The sequence below is a fragment of the Panthera onca genome, chromosome B4 (assembly GCF_046562875.1).
Source record: "Panthera onca isolate mPanOnc1 chromosome B4, mPanOnc1 haplotype 2, whole genome shotgun sequence".
Taxonomy (NCBI): Eukaryota; Metazoa; Chordata; class Mammalia; order Carnivora; family Felidae; genus Panthera; species Panthera onca.
In genome coordinates, this window is record NC_138345.1 from 31,011,000 (window position 1) to 31,025,093 (window position 14,094).

The following is a 14,094-nucleotide window of genomic DNA, read 5'->3' on the forward strand; positions in this document are numbered from 1 at the left end:
TCTCTGTCACCCTTTCTCTGCCCCTCCCCTGCTCGCTCTCTCCTTCTCTCTCTCAAAAATACATTTAAAAAAAATTATTAGAAGGATGAAATAAGGCCAAAAAACTTTTAAGTATATAAAAGTCATGCAAATTTTTGTTCAATATAAAATGCAATTTCCTAGTCCTCTCCCCCAACTCAAGAAAAACAAGAGTAATATACTCATTTCCCTCTCTACTCTATGTAACTTTGAGGGTGTTTAATAAGGATAGGGACATTACTTTGGTTTATATTTCTGGAGTGGTTTGTGAACTCTAAAAATACCACAGTCAGGCTCAAAATTTTTCTCAGTGGCACCTTAGATTTGTATAACTTTGAATACAAATTATAATTTACAAAGCAAGTGAAGACAGATTATATCCCTAAATGTGACACAGAAATAGATGAGACTAGGTTATTAACAACTCCGACTAGGGGAGCTTGGCAGTTAAAGCTGGCCTACTGTAGAAATGATTATAATCATCACTTAATAAAAGCACACAACTGTAGTCAGATGAAGATCTTTTAATTTGCAAAACAGAAAGGTGAAATATATAGTTTCAGAGGCCTTTAACAGGAAATACAAATGTTGCGGCAAAATAGTCTAACAACTAAATCTCAGCTGGATCTCCCTTGAAGCTAATGCCCCAGAAAATTAAACACAGCTATACGTCGCTCACAGAGGAAACATGTGGTTTCAAGGAATGATTTTAGCTCATCCTTTGAGGTTTTTAGATGATTATTATAACTAGCTACCATCTATGGTTGGCTCATAAATACCAAAAGATAGATAACGTTTTTCAATAGCCAACAGGTCAAGTGTACTAGCCTGAAAATAAAATAGTATATTCGAATTTACCAATATGATTGGCCTTACCCATTAGAAAGAATAAAGGAGAGGCAGAGATCAAGAAGCCGAATGGTTGAAAAGGGGATGAGAAAGCACACAAAGAGGTCAATGTAGACTATGACTCTATAAAGAATGAATGAATGAACGACCGGGAAGCAGCTATGGTAGACTACCATGAAGTAGAAGTCAATGTTAATTGCTAATATACTGTCAGCCTGGCAATTACCAAAGTTTTCAAACTGAATAAAACAAGGAGTAGGCATTTTCTGAAGATTGCTTGTGACTGAATTAGCATTGGTGACTTCACACGATACTGGGAATTTGGTGTCCTGGCTCTATGTATTCAAATGCACTTTACTAAGATTGGGGGTAGGGGGACATTATACCAAGGGACAATAGACAGGTACATTATTGGTACCATAGCTTCTATTTAGAAAAAATATTTCCTATTCTAGTTTGCCAATGACAGGACAGGATCCACTATCTCAATAGGTTCTTGTAATACTTTTATTTAAAACTCAACAAAACTCATTTTAATTGATTTTCATTTGAAAATGATAAATTTGAGCAATCTAAGTGTGAGACTCTATTCTGCCATGATAGAAAAATGAGCCTAAAAAGAAGACATCTCAAAAACCATAAGACTCTTATTTACCCTATCTTAACAGGCAAATAAACACACTTTTCCTTTTCAGCTAGACTCAAGTCCTAAAAAAAAAAAAAAAAAAAAAAAAAAGACTGTGCCCTAAAACCAGCAAAGCAGCTCTAAATAAACACACAAATCTCCTGACATGGACAAAGGCACCCATGGCTATAAGTGTGTTTTGCCTTCTAAAGTTCACAGGTGATTATGATGCGCAGCCAAATGGGAATTATTAAGCTATACACTAAGACAGTAAGTTCCAGAACTCAGGAACAGTACCCCCTTGCTTCTTTGTTTTTATATTCTCCCTCATGCCATAGCTCATCCCATCTAGGACTTCTCACAGTGCTTTATAAAACACAAGTACTTGACATTTTACTAGTCATGAACTAATGAGAAATGAATATCAGTAGCTTTAAAAATACTCATTTCCTTGGTCAAATAAGCCTCCTTCAGGAATCTGTTCTAAGAAAATCATCAGAGATGTTAACATAAATTAATATATAAGGATCTTTTCTGAAGGGTACTTCTAAAGGCTACTTATTAGAGCAAACAAACAAACAAAAAAAACCTGGCAAAGTATAAAAGTCAAGCAATAGGAAAATCACCAAAGAAAATGAATAAACACCAACTACAAGAAAAAAAATCAGTATATAAAAGAACATTATGCAAGCTATCTATATTTATGAAACATGGGAAAATGCTCTCAATATAAGAAGAATTAGGGGAAAAGGCAGGAAATTAAACTATACTCGTTGGATGATTCCCCACTGGTAATAAGGACAGCCACCAGCTATATGGAGCTATGCTCCAGAGTTCCAAGTTAATGCACTGAACTGTCAATATTACTCATCTACACAATTCCAAATTACTTACTTGCTTCTTTATATTTTTCATTACTTTATAAATGCAAAGAAAAAGTAGTAGTATTATAAGAAAAACACTGTTTTGGGAATCTTAAAATATACTACAAAAATGTTTATGTAAATATTTTTCTAAAGCTAGAGGAAAGAAGATCCTATAACTCTTCTCATGGAACAGAAAGGGAGGTGACAAAGACATAATTAAGACAGCAACTCTTCCAAGAGTTTGTACATATCAGGAGGATGGGAAACATAACAAACATGCCAAGCAACTAAATCAAACAAATAAACCCAGGGTGTCAGAAGCATTCCAAGATCTCTTTTAAAGAGAACTCTTAAAAATAATACAAATTTAAAAGATACTGATGCTAATATAATGTGTTCTCTTATCACTTTCCTCCCCTTTCCCTAACAGGTAAGAACCTCTCATGGAACTAGCCAAGATATGCTTTTTTATGCTACCTTTGTTTTTATCTACTTATACAAATTTTATTTGGTTGGAGGTGGGGGGAAGGAGCAGATCACTTAGAAAAGCAACAGCTCTCAGTATTTGGGGCAAAGGAATAATTGCTTAAAACCAATACACAATGAAATAATGCATAGACTTCATCCTTGAACTTCATAGTAGGCTGATTCTGATAAGTGCCTCATTACATTGTTCTTGATGGAATGAATCAAATGCTCTCCACATACTAGTTAGACTTTATTTGCAGGGACAATGACTTAATAAGGGGGACCAAAGAGGTGGCAAAGTGATTTAAGTATTCACACTGACTTAAATACTCTTTCCCAAAATGAAATATTAAGCACGTGTAAAATCTCAAATGAAAATACATCTTGTAGCAATATACTTTCCATACTAATTATGAGTAAAATGTTCTCTAAAAGAGTTGAAAAAGGAAGTCAGCCACAAAATGTTGGGAAACAGGAATGAGACAATGTTCCCAAGAACTTTTTTAAAAGCCAAGACTCTCTTTTCTTTTATATCTTACTTCCAAATGAAAGTATGAGGAATTTTAAGAGATCTAAAAGCCCATAGAATCTTTGTCCTCTCCAAGCTCTCACCTGGTTGAGGTCTCTACAACACCAAAATCTGTCTTCACTGGCCTCTAAACTTAATAGTGGAATGACTACTTTAACTGGGAAGACTTCACCTCCCATCTTGGTTTTGAATCCATAGGAGTGAGTTCAGCATCATTCTAACATACCAGAATGAAACTGCCTACTTCAGAAATAAGAGATTTCAACTGATTGGTGACATTATTGTAAAATTGTTTCTTTTACTTACCAACTTGGAAGAATAGAAGCCACTTAGCTCTGTAGATGAGTTATACAAGTATATCAACTTATTTCAGCCATTAGAGATCAATGGATCACAAGACTATGAATCGTCAACTCCTTTACTTCCATGCATTTACACAGAAAACCTAACTACCACAAACACGTAAAGATTTATCATATCTTGAAATTGCCCAGCAATAGGTGAGCTCTCATGGCCTCAAGAAAAAGAAATCAAGTTAATACTTATCAGCAAGTATGCTTTCTTCCAAGTATCCTTTCTGAATACTGAAAATACAGAAAGTCATTTTATAACTGAAAAGAAGATAGCATTTAGTCCGATGTACACATACAAGAAAGAAAGAAAGAAAGAAAGAAAGAAAGAAAGAAAGAAAGAAAGAAAGAAAATCTCTCAGATTATAATTCAAATAGCTCAAAATTGACAGCAAGCTTAGAAAATGGGTGCTTGAAAAGTAAAACGAATGATAATTCAAAGGACAAATTCATTCCACATTATCCTTTATGTGTGTTGAATGTGAATATTATTTCCTCTAAAGATATGTATGTAGGGGCACCCGGTCGGACTCTTGATTTTGGCTCAGGTCATGATCTCCCAGTTCATGAGTTCAAGCCCTGCATCATACCCTGTGCTGACAGCATGGAGCCTGCTTGGGATTCTCTTTCTCCCCTCTCTCTCTGCCCCTTCCCTGCTTGCATATTCTCTCTCTCTCTCTCTCAAAATAAGTAAACTTATGTATGTAAATCAAGGTCTTTCCTATGAGAAACTGTGGGCATTGGCTACATTAAATGCTGCCCCATACAGAAAAAAACTTGTTGAAGGGCACCTGGGTGGCTCAGTCAGCTAAGTGTCTCACTCTTGATTTTGGCTCAAGTCATGCTCTCACAGTTCATGAGTTTGAGCCCCGCATCGGGGTCCACGCTGACAGTGCAGAGCCTGCTTGGAATCCTCTTTCACTGCCCTTCCCCTGTTCATGCTCTCTTTCTCTCTCAAAATAAATAAACTTTAAAAAAGAAAACAAAAAGCTTGTTGAGTAAATAACCATTTTTAAAACAAAAGTACATTCAAGTTTCTCTCACACTTATATTTATAATGTGAAAAAAATGGAAATAGTATAAATATCTAACAGTAAGAGAATTATAAATTATAGTATATTCTAGAGTGAGATATACTGCAGCCATTAAAAATATTTTCCAATAAAATTCACACCAGGGAAAATCACTATGATATGAAAAAAATATATAAATAATACGAATGCAAATATGTAGACATAGTATGACTCCAACTCTGTGGGGGTATATATATGTGTGTGAGGGTATGTGTATGTGCATATGGTGTGTATTCATTAATATCTTCATACTGGTTGTTGCTGAGTTTGTTCTATTGTACTAGAGTTCCAAATGTTTGACAATGATAGATATAGGTTATTTAAAACAAAAAGTCAGTGAGGTGACTAATTGGCAGTGCGCATCACAATCCTCTCGCAGCATGCAGCCGAGACCGGAAGGCTAAGGTCCATTTCTTAAACCTCCCCTGCAGATAAGGATCTGGACACAGATAGCATTCTGCACATTTGGAAACAATAGCCTGAAATATTAATGATGCTTATGAAATAGGCTGAATTTTCCTGGGCTGCTGCTGGTGGCAAGCCTGGGTATGGAGATAGATGATGGAGTTTTCTGAGGCATTTCTGGGTTCACTTCCAAGCTTCACAAGTGACAAGAGACAGGGTGAGCACACCCAGAGACAGGGTGCTAGCATCTACAGGCAGATGCAGGGGGCAGGATCCCAGGTTCCTGCCCCACAGCCTCTGCTTCTTTCCTGGGCAGATGCACCGTACTGCATCGTTCAGATGGTCCTCAATGATTTTCTGAGAAAGCACTTCTCAGTATTAAGTCCTCTCATGTTAAAATAGCTACTGTGGGGGGCGCCTGGGTGGCTCAGTTGGTTGAGCATCTGACTTCGGCTCAGATCATGATCTCACAGCTCGTGAGTTCGAGCCCGCGTCGGGCTCTGTGCTGACAGCTCGGAGCCTGGAGCCTGCTTCGGATTCTATGTCTTCTCTCTCTGCCCCTCCCCCACTCATGCTGTCTCTCTCTGTCTCTCAAAAATAAATAAACATTAAAAAAAATAATAAAAAATAAATAAAATAAAATAGCTACTGTGGTTCTGTTTTCCGCAAGTGAAGCTGACTCACATATCTAACATGCTGAAGGAGTTAAGAAGAAAACCCTGTACCTCAATGACTTTTGACCCACTATCTTTTTTTTTTTTAATGCTTATTTATTTTTGAGAGAGAGACAGAGAATGAGTGGGAGAGGGACAGAGAAAGAGGGGGACACAGAATTTGAAGCAGGATCCAGGCTCTGAGCTGTCAGCACATAGCCTGATGTGGGGCTCAAACTCACAAACCGGGAGATCATGACCTAAACCAAAGTCTGATGCTTAACCAACTGAGGCACCCAGGCGCGCCTGACCCACTAGCCTTAAACAATGGGAAAACCTTTTTAATAAGTAATGAATTTTTTTTAATTGCCAACTTGACTTGTTTATATACTTGTAAATATCCATGTAAATTAAGTCTATTTTGAACACAAATTAAATGTCATGAGGCATTTTCATAAATTGGATTCTGCTTCTTCAGATGGTCTACTTCATGATAAAGCATTCTAAAATTTCAAGCTAATCCCAATGACAAGATACTCCAATTTGATTCCTCATCAAATACATAATAAAATATTTCAGAAGAGTGAGCCTAACAGTTAAACGCCTATTCCAAAACATTAGCAACCACAGTACACTGTGTTTTCCCGATAGATTCTTCTCAGTTAAGGTACTCTAGGTACTCTAAGTATTTTTCCCTCTAAATGAACTACTACAAAGAAGAGTTTGTAAAAATGCAACACCAAGTTAAAAAAATTTAAAACAGGTATTTTCACATAGATGCAAAGGATATATCAAGCAAACCATAAGCTATATGCATTTTAATATTAATATGTAATTAGTATAGTTCCACATTTCTCAATATACATGATGCTCAATTGCTGTCTGCATTGAAAAAAAATATTCATTCATTCATTCAACAGATATTTACTGACACTCAACAGTTTCAGGAGTGAAAATGACAAACAGTGCTTAAAGCTCATCGAGTAAAAAGTTAGAGGTAAAACAGAATAGGATGTTAAGAATTCTATAGGAATATATGACAAAGAGCATTAAGAAACAAATTGAAAAAAACAGAATAAACTAAAATAAAGTTTATTTTTTAGACTAAATAAATTAGATCACAGACTGAAATAAATTGGGTCAAAGAAGAAAATGTTATTAAGACCAGACAGTACACTTCCATTCTGTAGGAAGATAAAATTATCAATGGAGTAGTTAGAATAAATGACTGTGGAGTCCACTTTCATCCTTAAAAGTCCATAATGTTATAATTTCTTTAATGCACCTCATGAATCAATACGAATATCTGCTTATACATGTGTAAAATATCTTTGTAAGGACATGCAAAAAGGTAATGGTAAGAGGACTGCCCCTGAAGAAAAACAGGATGACTAGTTTTTCTTCCAAAAAAACAAAGGACAAACACATTGCATGTCAGAAGTTTTCATTTTTAATCATAAATATATTATCTATTCAAAAAAATGGATACATACATAAATGTATAAATAGCATGAAATTTCTCAGAAACTGCAAGGGCAACATGAAACAGGAAGTTATCTCGACTTTGACGGAGAAGTTGGTAAGTACACACACAAAGGGCCATAGTGAAGATGTGCTAGAAGCAAAGGATCCAGTCAACAGTTGACATTCATCATTGATACTAATACAAAATAGAAATGGTTACCTTCCTGTCACAGGTTTTAGGGCTAGCAGCTGTGTTTTGCTTAAGGAAGCCAGCTGTTGTTGACCAGCGTGTGGGGTTTTTCCGCGAAGGCTCTTCAGAAGAAAAATTATTATCACTAATGGAAGTTGAAAGGCCAATTAAAGCTGGGTCACTGCTTCGTCGGACATGAAGAGGCATATCTATAAATACAAAAAAGCATTATATTTTTTAAAAAGATAACTAATGTCTGAAAACTGCATGTTAGGATAAAGGTAGAGAAATCCAAAAAATTAAAGAAGAGAGTAACACTTTTAAGGTGACAGTGGGTCAGCATTCTAAATAGAGACTCCATTAGCTCCTTTAAAGCACTTTTCAGCAAAAGAAAAGGACTACGTACGAGATAACCTGCTCTGGAGTAAGACTGCCCAGGCTCCTAATTGCACTTCACCAAGTTGTGGTTCTGTGCAAGTTGCCTGACTACTGTCTGCCTCTAGTCCCTTCATATATGAATGGCCATAGAATAGAAACTTTGAGGGTATCTTGAGGTCTAAATGAGATAAAGTGCTTAAAACAGTACTGAATATTTTTAAGTAAAATATCATACATATTCTAAAAGATAAATAACAATGTATCTGTGGAACAAATTTCATCTAACTTTTAATCATATCTGGATTAAAGATACACAACCTAAACTGTTTGGCTTGTCCATTAAAGAATTCTGTTAAGTAAGATAATTATTTTCTTCAAGGAAGTACTATCAGAAAATATAGAACATAAACATATTCCTTATCCTTAAATGGAAGTCTTGAAAGCAATCGCTAATACACAGGTAGTGTCTGCAATATACTCGCATACACAATTACATGAAAGACAGTGTTTTAGCAATTGTATTCACATAAAAGAGAAGTCTGTTTGCAACTGTTATAACACAATCATTAACAAGCTCAGGCTAATGTTTGTATCAGTAGCACTGAGCACATCTTAGCAGATACAATCACTGGTACAGCAGAGAAGGAACAAGTCTGTAACACTGGGAATGAGAATCAAAAACTCCACTCATCAACTGAGCAAAATCGCTCAAAAACATAATAAATATAAGACAAAAAATTCAGCTTAATTATGTGAGAGATCATCTGTTTTCAAAAACTAGAATGCAAGGTAAATATTTATAGAAAGTCTCTAATGAAACAGCTTTAATGGTGGTGTAAACTCAGCATTTACTCTATGAAAGCCATTTTGGGAACACGGATGCATTGATCAATGGTGTGGATACATAGATCCTAGACAATACTCAACTAAACACAGACTATTTATACACATTGAAGGTGATATTTAAACCACTGCCAATCCAATAGTCTCAAAGATGTTAAAGCAAATTAGAAATGATCAGAGAAAACAGAAGCGTATCAATCGTTTAACACTGCTTTTAACATATGCTTCTACATCATGAGGATTTGATAATAATAGAGCCTGAGGAACATCACCAGAAAAAAATATGCTGAACATTTAACATTGTTAATTGTTATCTTAATTTGCTGAGAGTAACACATGAAAATTATTAGAGAAAAATAATTTCTAATTTTTAAGTGTAAGTAAAAGCATGTGACAGCTCTTAACTACTTACATTGCACCCAAAAATAAAACACACTAAGAACTATATAGTCATTTTCAAAACAGGTTCACAAAAATATACATCTAACAATCTATGTGTTAACACTACAATGTTTTTACTATTAAAAAAACTTCCCTCCCTAGGGGCGCCTGGGTGGCGCAGTCGGTTAAGCGTCCGACTTCAGCCAGGTCACGATCTCATGGTCCATGAGTTCGAGCCCCGCGTCAGGCTCTGGGCTGATGGCTCAGAGCCTGGAGCCTGTTTCTGATTCTGTGTCTCCCTCTCTCTCTGCCCCTCCCCCGTTCATGCTATGTCTCTCTCTGTCCCAAAAATAAATAAAAAACGTTGAAAAAAAAAATTTAAAAAAAAAAAAAAAAAAAAAAAAACTTCCCTCCCAAATAACAAAATTGTTCCCATCAAATCAAAAATGTAAGCAGAAAAGCAAAATAAGGAGGGGGAAGAAAAAAATAGCTCTGGAAAATAATACTGCTTCTTGGATATGAGTTCTGTTGCATTCCAATTACAGGGGTGTTATTAATTTAGCTGTTAAGGAACTCTGCACACCTCAATTTCTATGTGTGTGTATGCATGCATGTGTGCATTGTGTGTGTAAGTCTAAAGGAAGCACTACTCACAAGAGATAGTCTTTAAAAAACAGTACAGAAGTAACGATCAAAAGTTCTATCCACAATAAAACAATCACATAAAAGTATATTTCAACCCCAAAATAAATTTAAGAACTATATAGTGTCTCTGAATTTGCTTAGACAAAATAAAACAGCTTACTATACTTGCTTTTGAAAATATTTCCCAGAAAAAAAATAAATTGCATATAGGATGCAGATAAAATAAAGAGGACCATCATCTTCTGATGGGACATTATCACTGTGTTAATCTGTTAGTCTGAAACAGGTAAAAATAATTAGCCTTTTACCTCTGGTATCTACAACTCTTGAAATTGTAGATGTGGGGGGAAAGGGAAACTAGAGAGGAGGTAGGTGACAGTGGGGGCTGCAGACCCTACGGGCTGTCCCTTCCGGGTAGATGCCAGGGTACTGGACCAGGGCAGCATTTACATAATTGCAGGGTGAGGGACGACCCAGGAGATGCACTATTAAGCAGCCCTTCCTGTCAGTTCTTTGCACATTAAACTTTGTCTTCATTTTAGTGATATCCATAAAAGGAAATAACAGATAGGATAGTATAGGTCTTTCACTTGTACTACCTAGTAACCAAGTACCCTTATGCAATTTCAAGGCTCCATGTTTTCATTTCTGCCCACTGTCACAGTCAGGAAGGTGTCCTAGGCTTGAGTACTGGGCTAATGAGAAAAGAGCAGAACTCAATTTAAAAAGTAAGCAATGTGTATGTAATAAAAAAAATGCCAAGTAGTATCATGATCATCTTGAAATCAAGGTTTTCCTGCAGTTCTATGTGTTGAAAGAACAGAACCATCATAGTGCATGCCAGCAGCATCACTAGGTCCAAACACAAAGACCACATGCACACAGTGGTGGTCTACACTCATGCTGCCTGTGATTAGACTCAGCAACACACCACTGTCTCTCACACTGATGTGGTAAGTTTGTATTTGCATCAGTTTATAATTTCTTCTTGGTTTTATGGTTGCGTGAAAATTATGGGCATTTTTATACAGTTTATACACACACACACACACACACACACACACACACACACACACTTTACTTAAGTAACCTTATATTAGAACCACTGACTTAACTTGCAACGATGTGAATTTTTTTTTTAATAAGTTTCTACATTAGTCACAATGGAGATACATGTGACTCACTTTACAGATGAGTAAGCTGAGGCTCAGCAAGACGACATGAGGAGCTCAGGAACTATTTCCTGGCCAGACCTTCAGGCGCCCTGGTCAGTGCTGAATCACCGTCCAAATCACGAAATTAGTTCTATTAATCAGCAATTCACTGGAAAACAAATTCCATTTCCAGCTACTTAGAGATACATGTTAGTCTCAATTTAGTAAAAGGGAAAAGTTTTGTTGTTTTCTAAGTAGAATTATATACATTGAGAAGTCATACACTGATTTTAACTAATACCATCATTTGATTTCAGAAAGTTAAAGAAATACTACGTTAGTTATACATAGAGATTGAAACAGCAGCCATCCCAATTTCAGACATGTTAAAGAAAGAAAAGCTTACTGGTTAAGTAGAAGTAGTACAATGGTAAGATGTTTTAAAATTTTTTTTAGGTGGTTATTTCTGAGAGAGACAGAGAGACCAAGCTAGGGAGGGGCAGACAGAGACAGAGACACAGAATCTGAAGCAGGCTCTGAGCTGTCAGCACAGAGCCCGACACGTGGCTTGAACTCACGAACCGTGAGATCATGACCTGAGGCGAAGTCAGATGTTTAACCAACTGAGCCACCCAGGCACCCCCAATGTGTAAGATGTTTAAGTATGCCCCAAAGGAGACCAGCCTAGACCAATGCTCTCCAAATTTTGATCTCAGGACACTTTGACTTGAAAAATTACTGAGGACCCCAAAGAGCTTTTGTTTGTGTGGGTTATAGCTAGGGATGTTTACCATATTAGAAGTGGAAATGAAAACAATTTAAATATTTATTCCTTAGTTCATTTTTAACTTAATAGTAAACCCATTATATGTTAACATCAACAACAGAATTTTAGAAAATTCTATTTTACAAAACAAAGCATATTTAGTGGGAGAGTAGCATTGTTTTACATTTTGCTTGAGAGATGACATCTGGATTCTCATCCCTGCTTCTGATTTCAATGTGCTGCAACATGTCAAGTATATGAAGAAAAAAAGAATTCCACAAATATTTAGCTGGAATACTATTTTAATAACCTTTCCAGAACTATAGATACTCTTCTTTGATACCACACCAAAACTTGACAAATGACATTTCTCAAAGGTTAGCTGCAATATGGAATGTAAACTTCTTATTCTTTGCACAGTAAAATCTACTTGTCTTATACTTTGAATGGATCTTTTACTGATGAGAAAATTCTGTAACATTAGCTATTTGGAATGTATTATTGGCTTATACCACTCTTAGAAATGTTGATATATTTCTGCATATCAGAAAATCACGTATGTGAATATTACTACCAATTCATGAGAAAAGTCATTAAGTGTTGGGAAGCTATCATATTCATGGCAGAATATATGTTTTCCAATATCTAATTTTCAGTAGAAGACTTACATGTTTTCTTTGGCAATAAATACTGTTCGTTATTTGCCATGTAATGCAGGCTCACTTCATTCATTTTCTAGAAACTCTGCCAGATACCAAAGTCTAAGAACCAGTTTTCCATCTTTTTTTTAAAAAAACAAAACAAAACAAAAAAGCAAAAGAAAAAAAAGACAGACAAGTGGTGTTTCATTAAAAAATGGTTACCTCAGCTTATAAATGCAAACCGTCACATACAAGTTTTTCTCAACATAACCAGTAATCTTCAATGCATAGAAGTACTTTATGCCTACGTACCACTTTAACAACATATTAAATTGTGTACTCAAAAGTCATTATTTAATCAGAATAATCATTTTTGCTGCTTCATTAAGGGCAGCAGATGGAAATCGCTTTGTTTCTTAAAGTGTGAGCATATTGGGTGGAGAATACATTTGGTGCCACCACCCTGCATTTTACCCATCAGTGCCTGAGCACCATGGTGCAGACTATCAACCCAGTGAAAAACACAAAATATATTTTGGTAATACTATGAAAAATAGTCTTGCCCTAACAACCTCGTAGAAATGATCTTAGTGGCTCCCAAGGATGCACAGACCTCACATTAAGGACCGCTGGCCTAGACTGGTGGCCATTGGGCATATCGGTCCCTTGTCCAGGCCTCAGTCTCCTAACCTTTACAACCAGAGCTTGCACTAATGGGATAAGAAATTTTTTAATGACAAAAAAAGATGTCATTCCAAATATGTTAATATACTACACTAGTGATCACCTACCAAATCTCATCCTAATAGAACTTATAACAATTTATAAAAAATGAACTAGAAAAAATATAAAACTTTTCCAAAGCAGTATCTATAGCCATTATCAAGTGTCTCTAAATGGGTTAAAGTATTACAAGCAACAGAGGAGAATGAAAATACATGAATTGTAGGTAATGGGATAGAAGTAGCCACAAATGGCATGTGGTCTTTTGCCAAGTTGAACCTGATTACAAAGGAGATCACTAGAGGGGCGCCTGGGTGGCTCAGGTCACAATATCATGGTCATGAGATCGAGCCCCGCGTTGAGCTCTGTGCTGAGCGTAGAGCCTGGTTGGGATTCTCTCTCTGCCCCTCTCCTACTCGTGTGCACATGTGCATGCTTTCTCTCTCTCTCAAAATAAACGTAAAAAAAAAACAAATTAAAAAAATAAAGATCACTATAAACATTTGGCCTTATCAACAAAATGACACAAAACACAACTACCTGGTTCATCTGACAGGCTTCCCATCTTTCATGGTTCTGATAAAACATATTATACAAAGAATGCAATTTTGTCATGGTCTCAGAGGAACAGAATATGAATACAGCCTTTTCCTCTATGGTTTGCCCATGGCCTATCTCAGCAATTTCTGTTCTTTACAGTAATTAGAAATAATAGAAGCTTCTTGTTTAAGGTAATTTGGTCATTATTATTACAATTTCTCATCCTCAATTTTAGGAAAATCAATGCATTTAAAAACATGATAATAAACTTTCTCTTCCCATAATCTTCTGATTTATTTAATATATAGATTTTCTAAGTATATCCTCTGAAATATTAAAAAGAAAATTCAAAGATGAGGATCTTCAATAATTAAGCTGCTGGAGGGAGCACACAGGGACTGGTGCGATGTCACTGGGTCCAGGACGATCGTGGAGGCTGTTTGATGTGTGCATTCCTTTGAAGAGTGGCTAAAACAGCAATCAACCCTCATCACAAGATTTCAAATTCTCTGTGCCACTAATGTACTGTAAAT

The 14,094-nt window shown here is 36.1% G+C and overlaps 1 protein-coding gene across 17 annotated transcripts in view; it reads right to left on the reverse strand.

The window, feature by feature from the left end:
- The window catches only part of PARD3 (par-3 family cell polarity regulator), a 661,972-nt gene that overhangs the window by 351,419 nt on the left and 296,459 nt on the right, over nt 1-14,094 (reverse strand). For all 17 annotated transcript variants that reach the window (XM_060658990.3, XM_060658996.3, XM_060658994.3 and 14 more), the window contains exon 4: nt 7,521-7,699. In XM_060658990.3, coding sequence (XP_060514973.1) covers nt 7,521-7,699 — 179 coding nt within the window. The remainder of the gene's footprint in view (nt 1-7,520; nt 7,700-14,094) is intronic.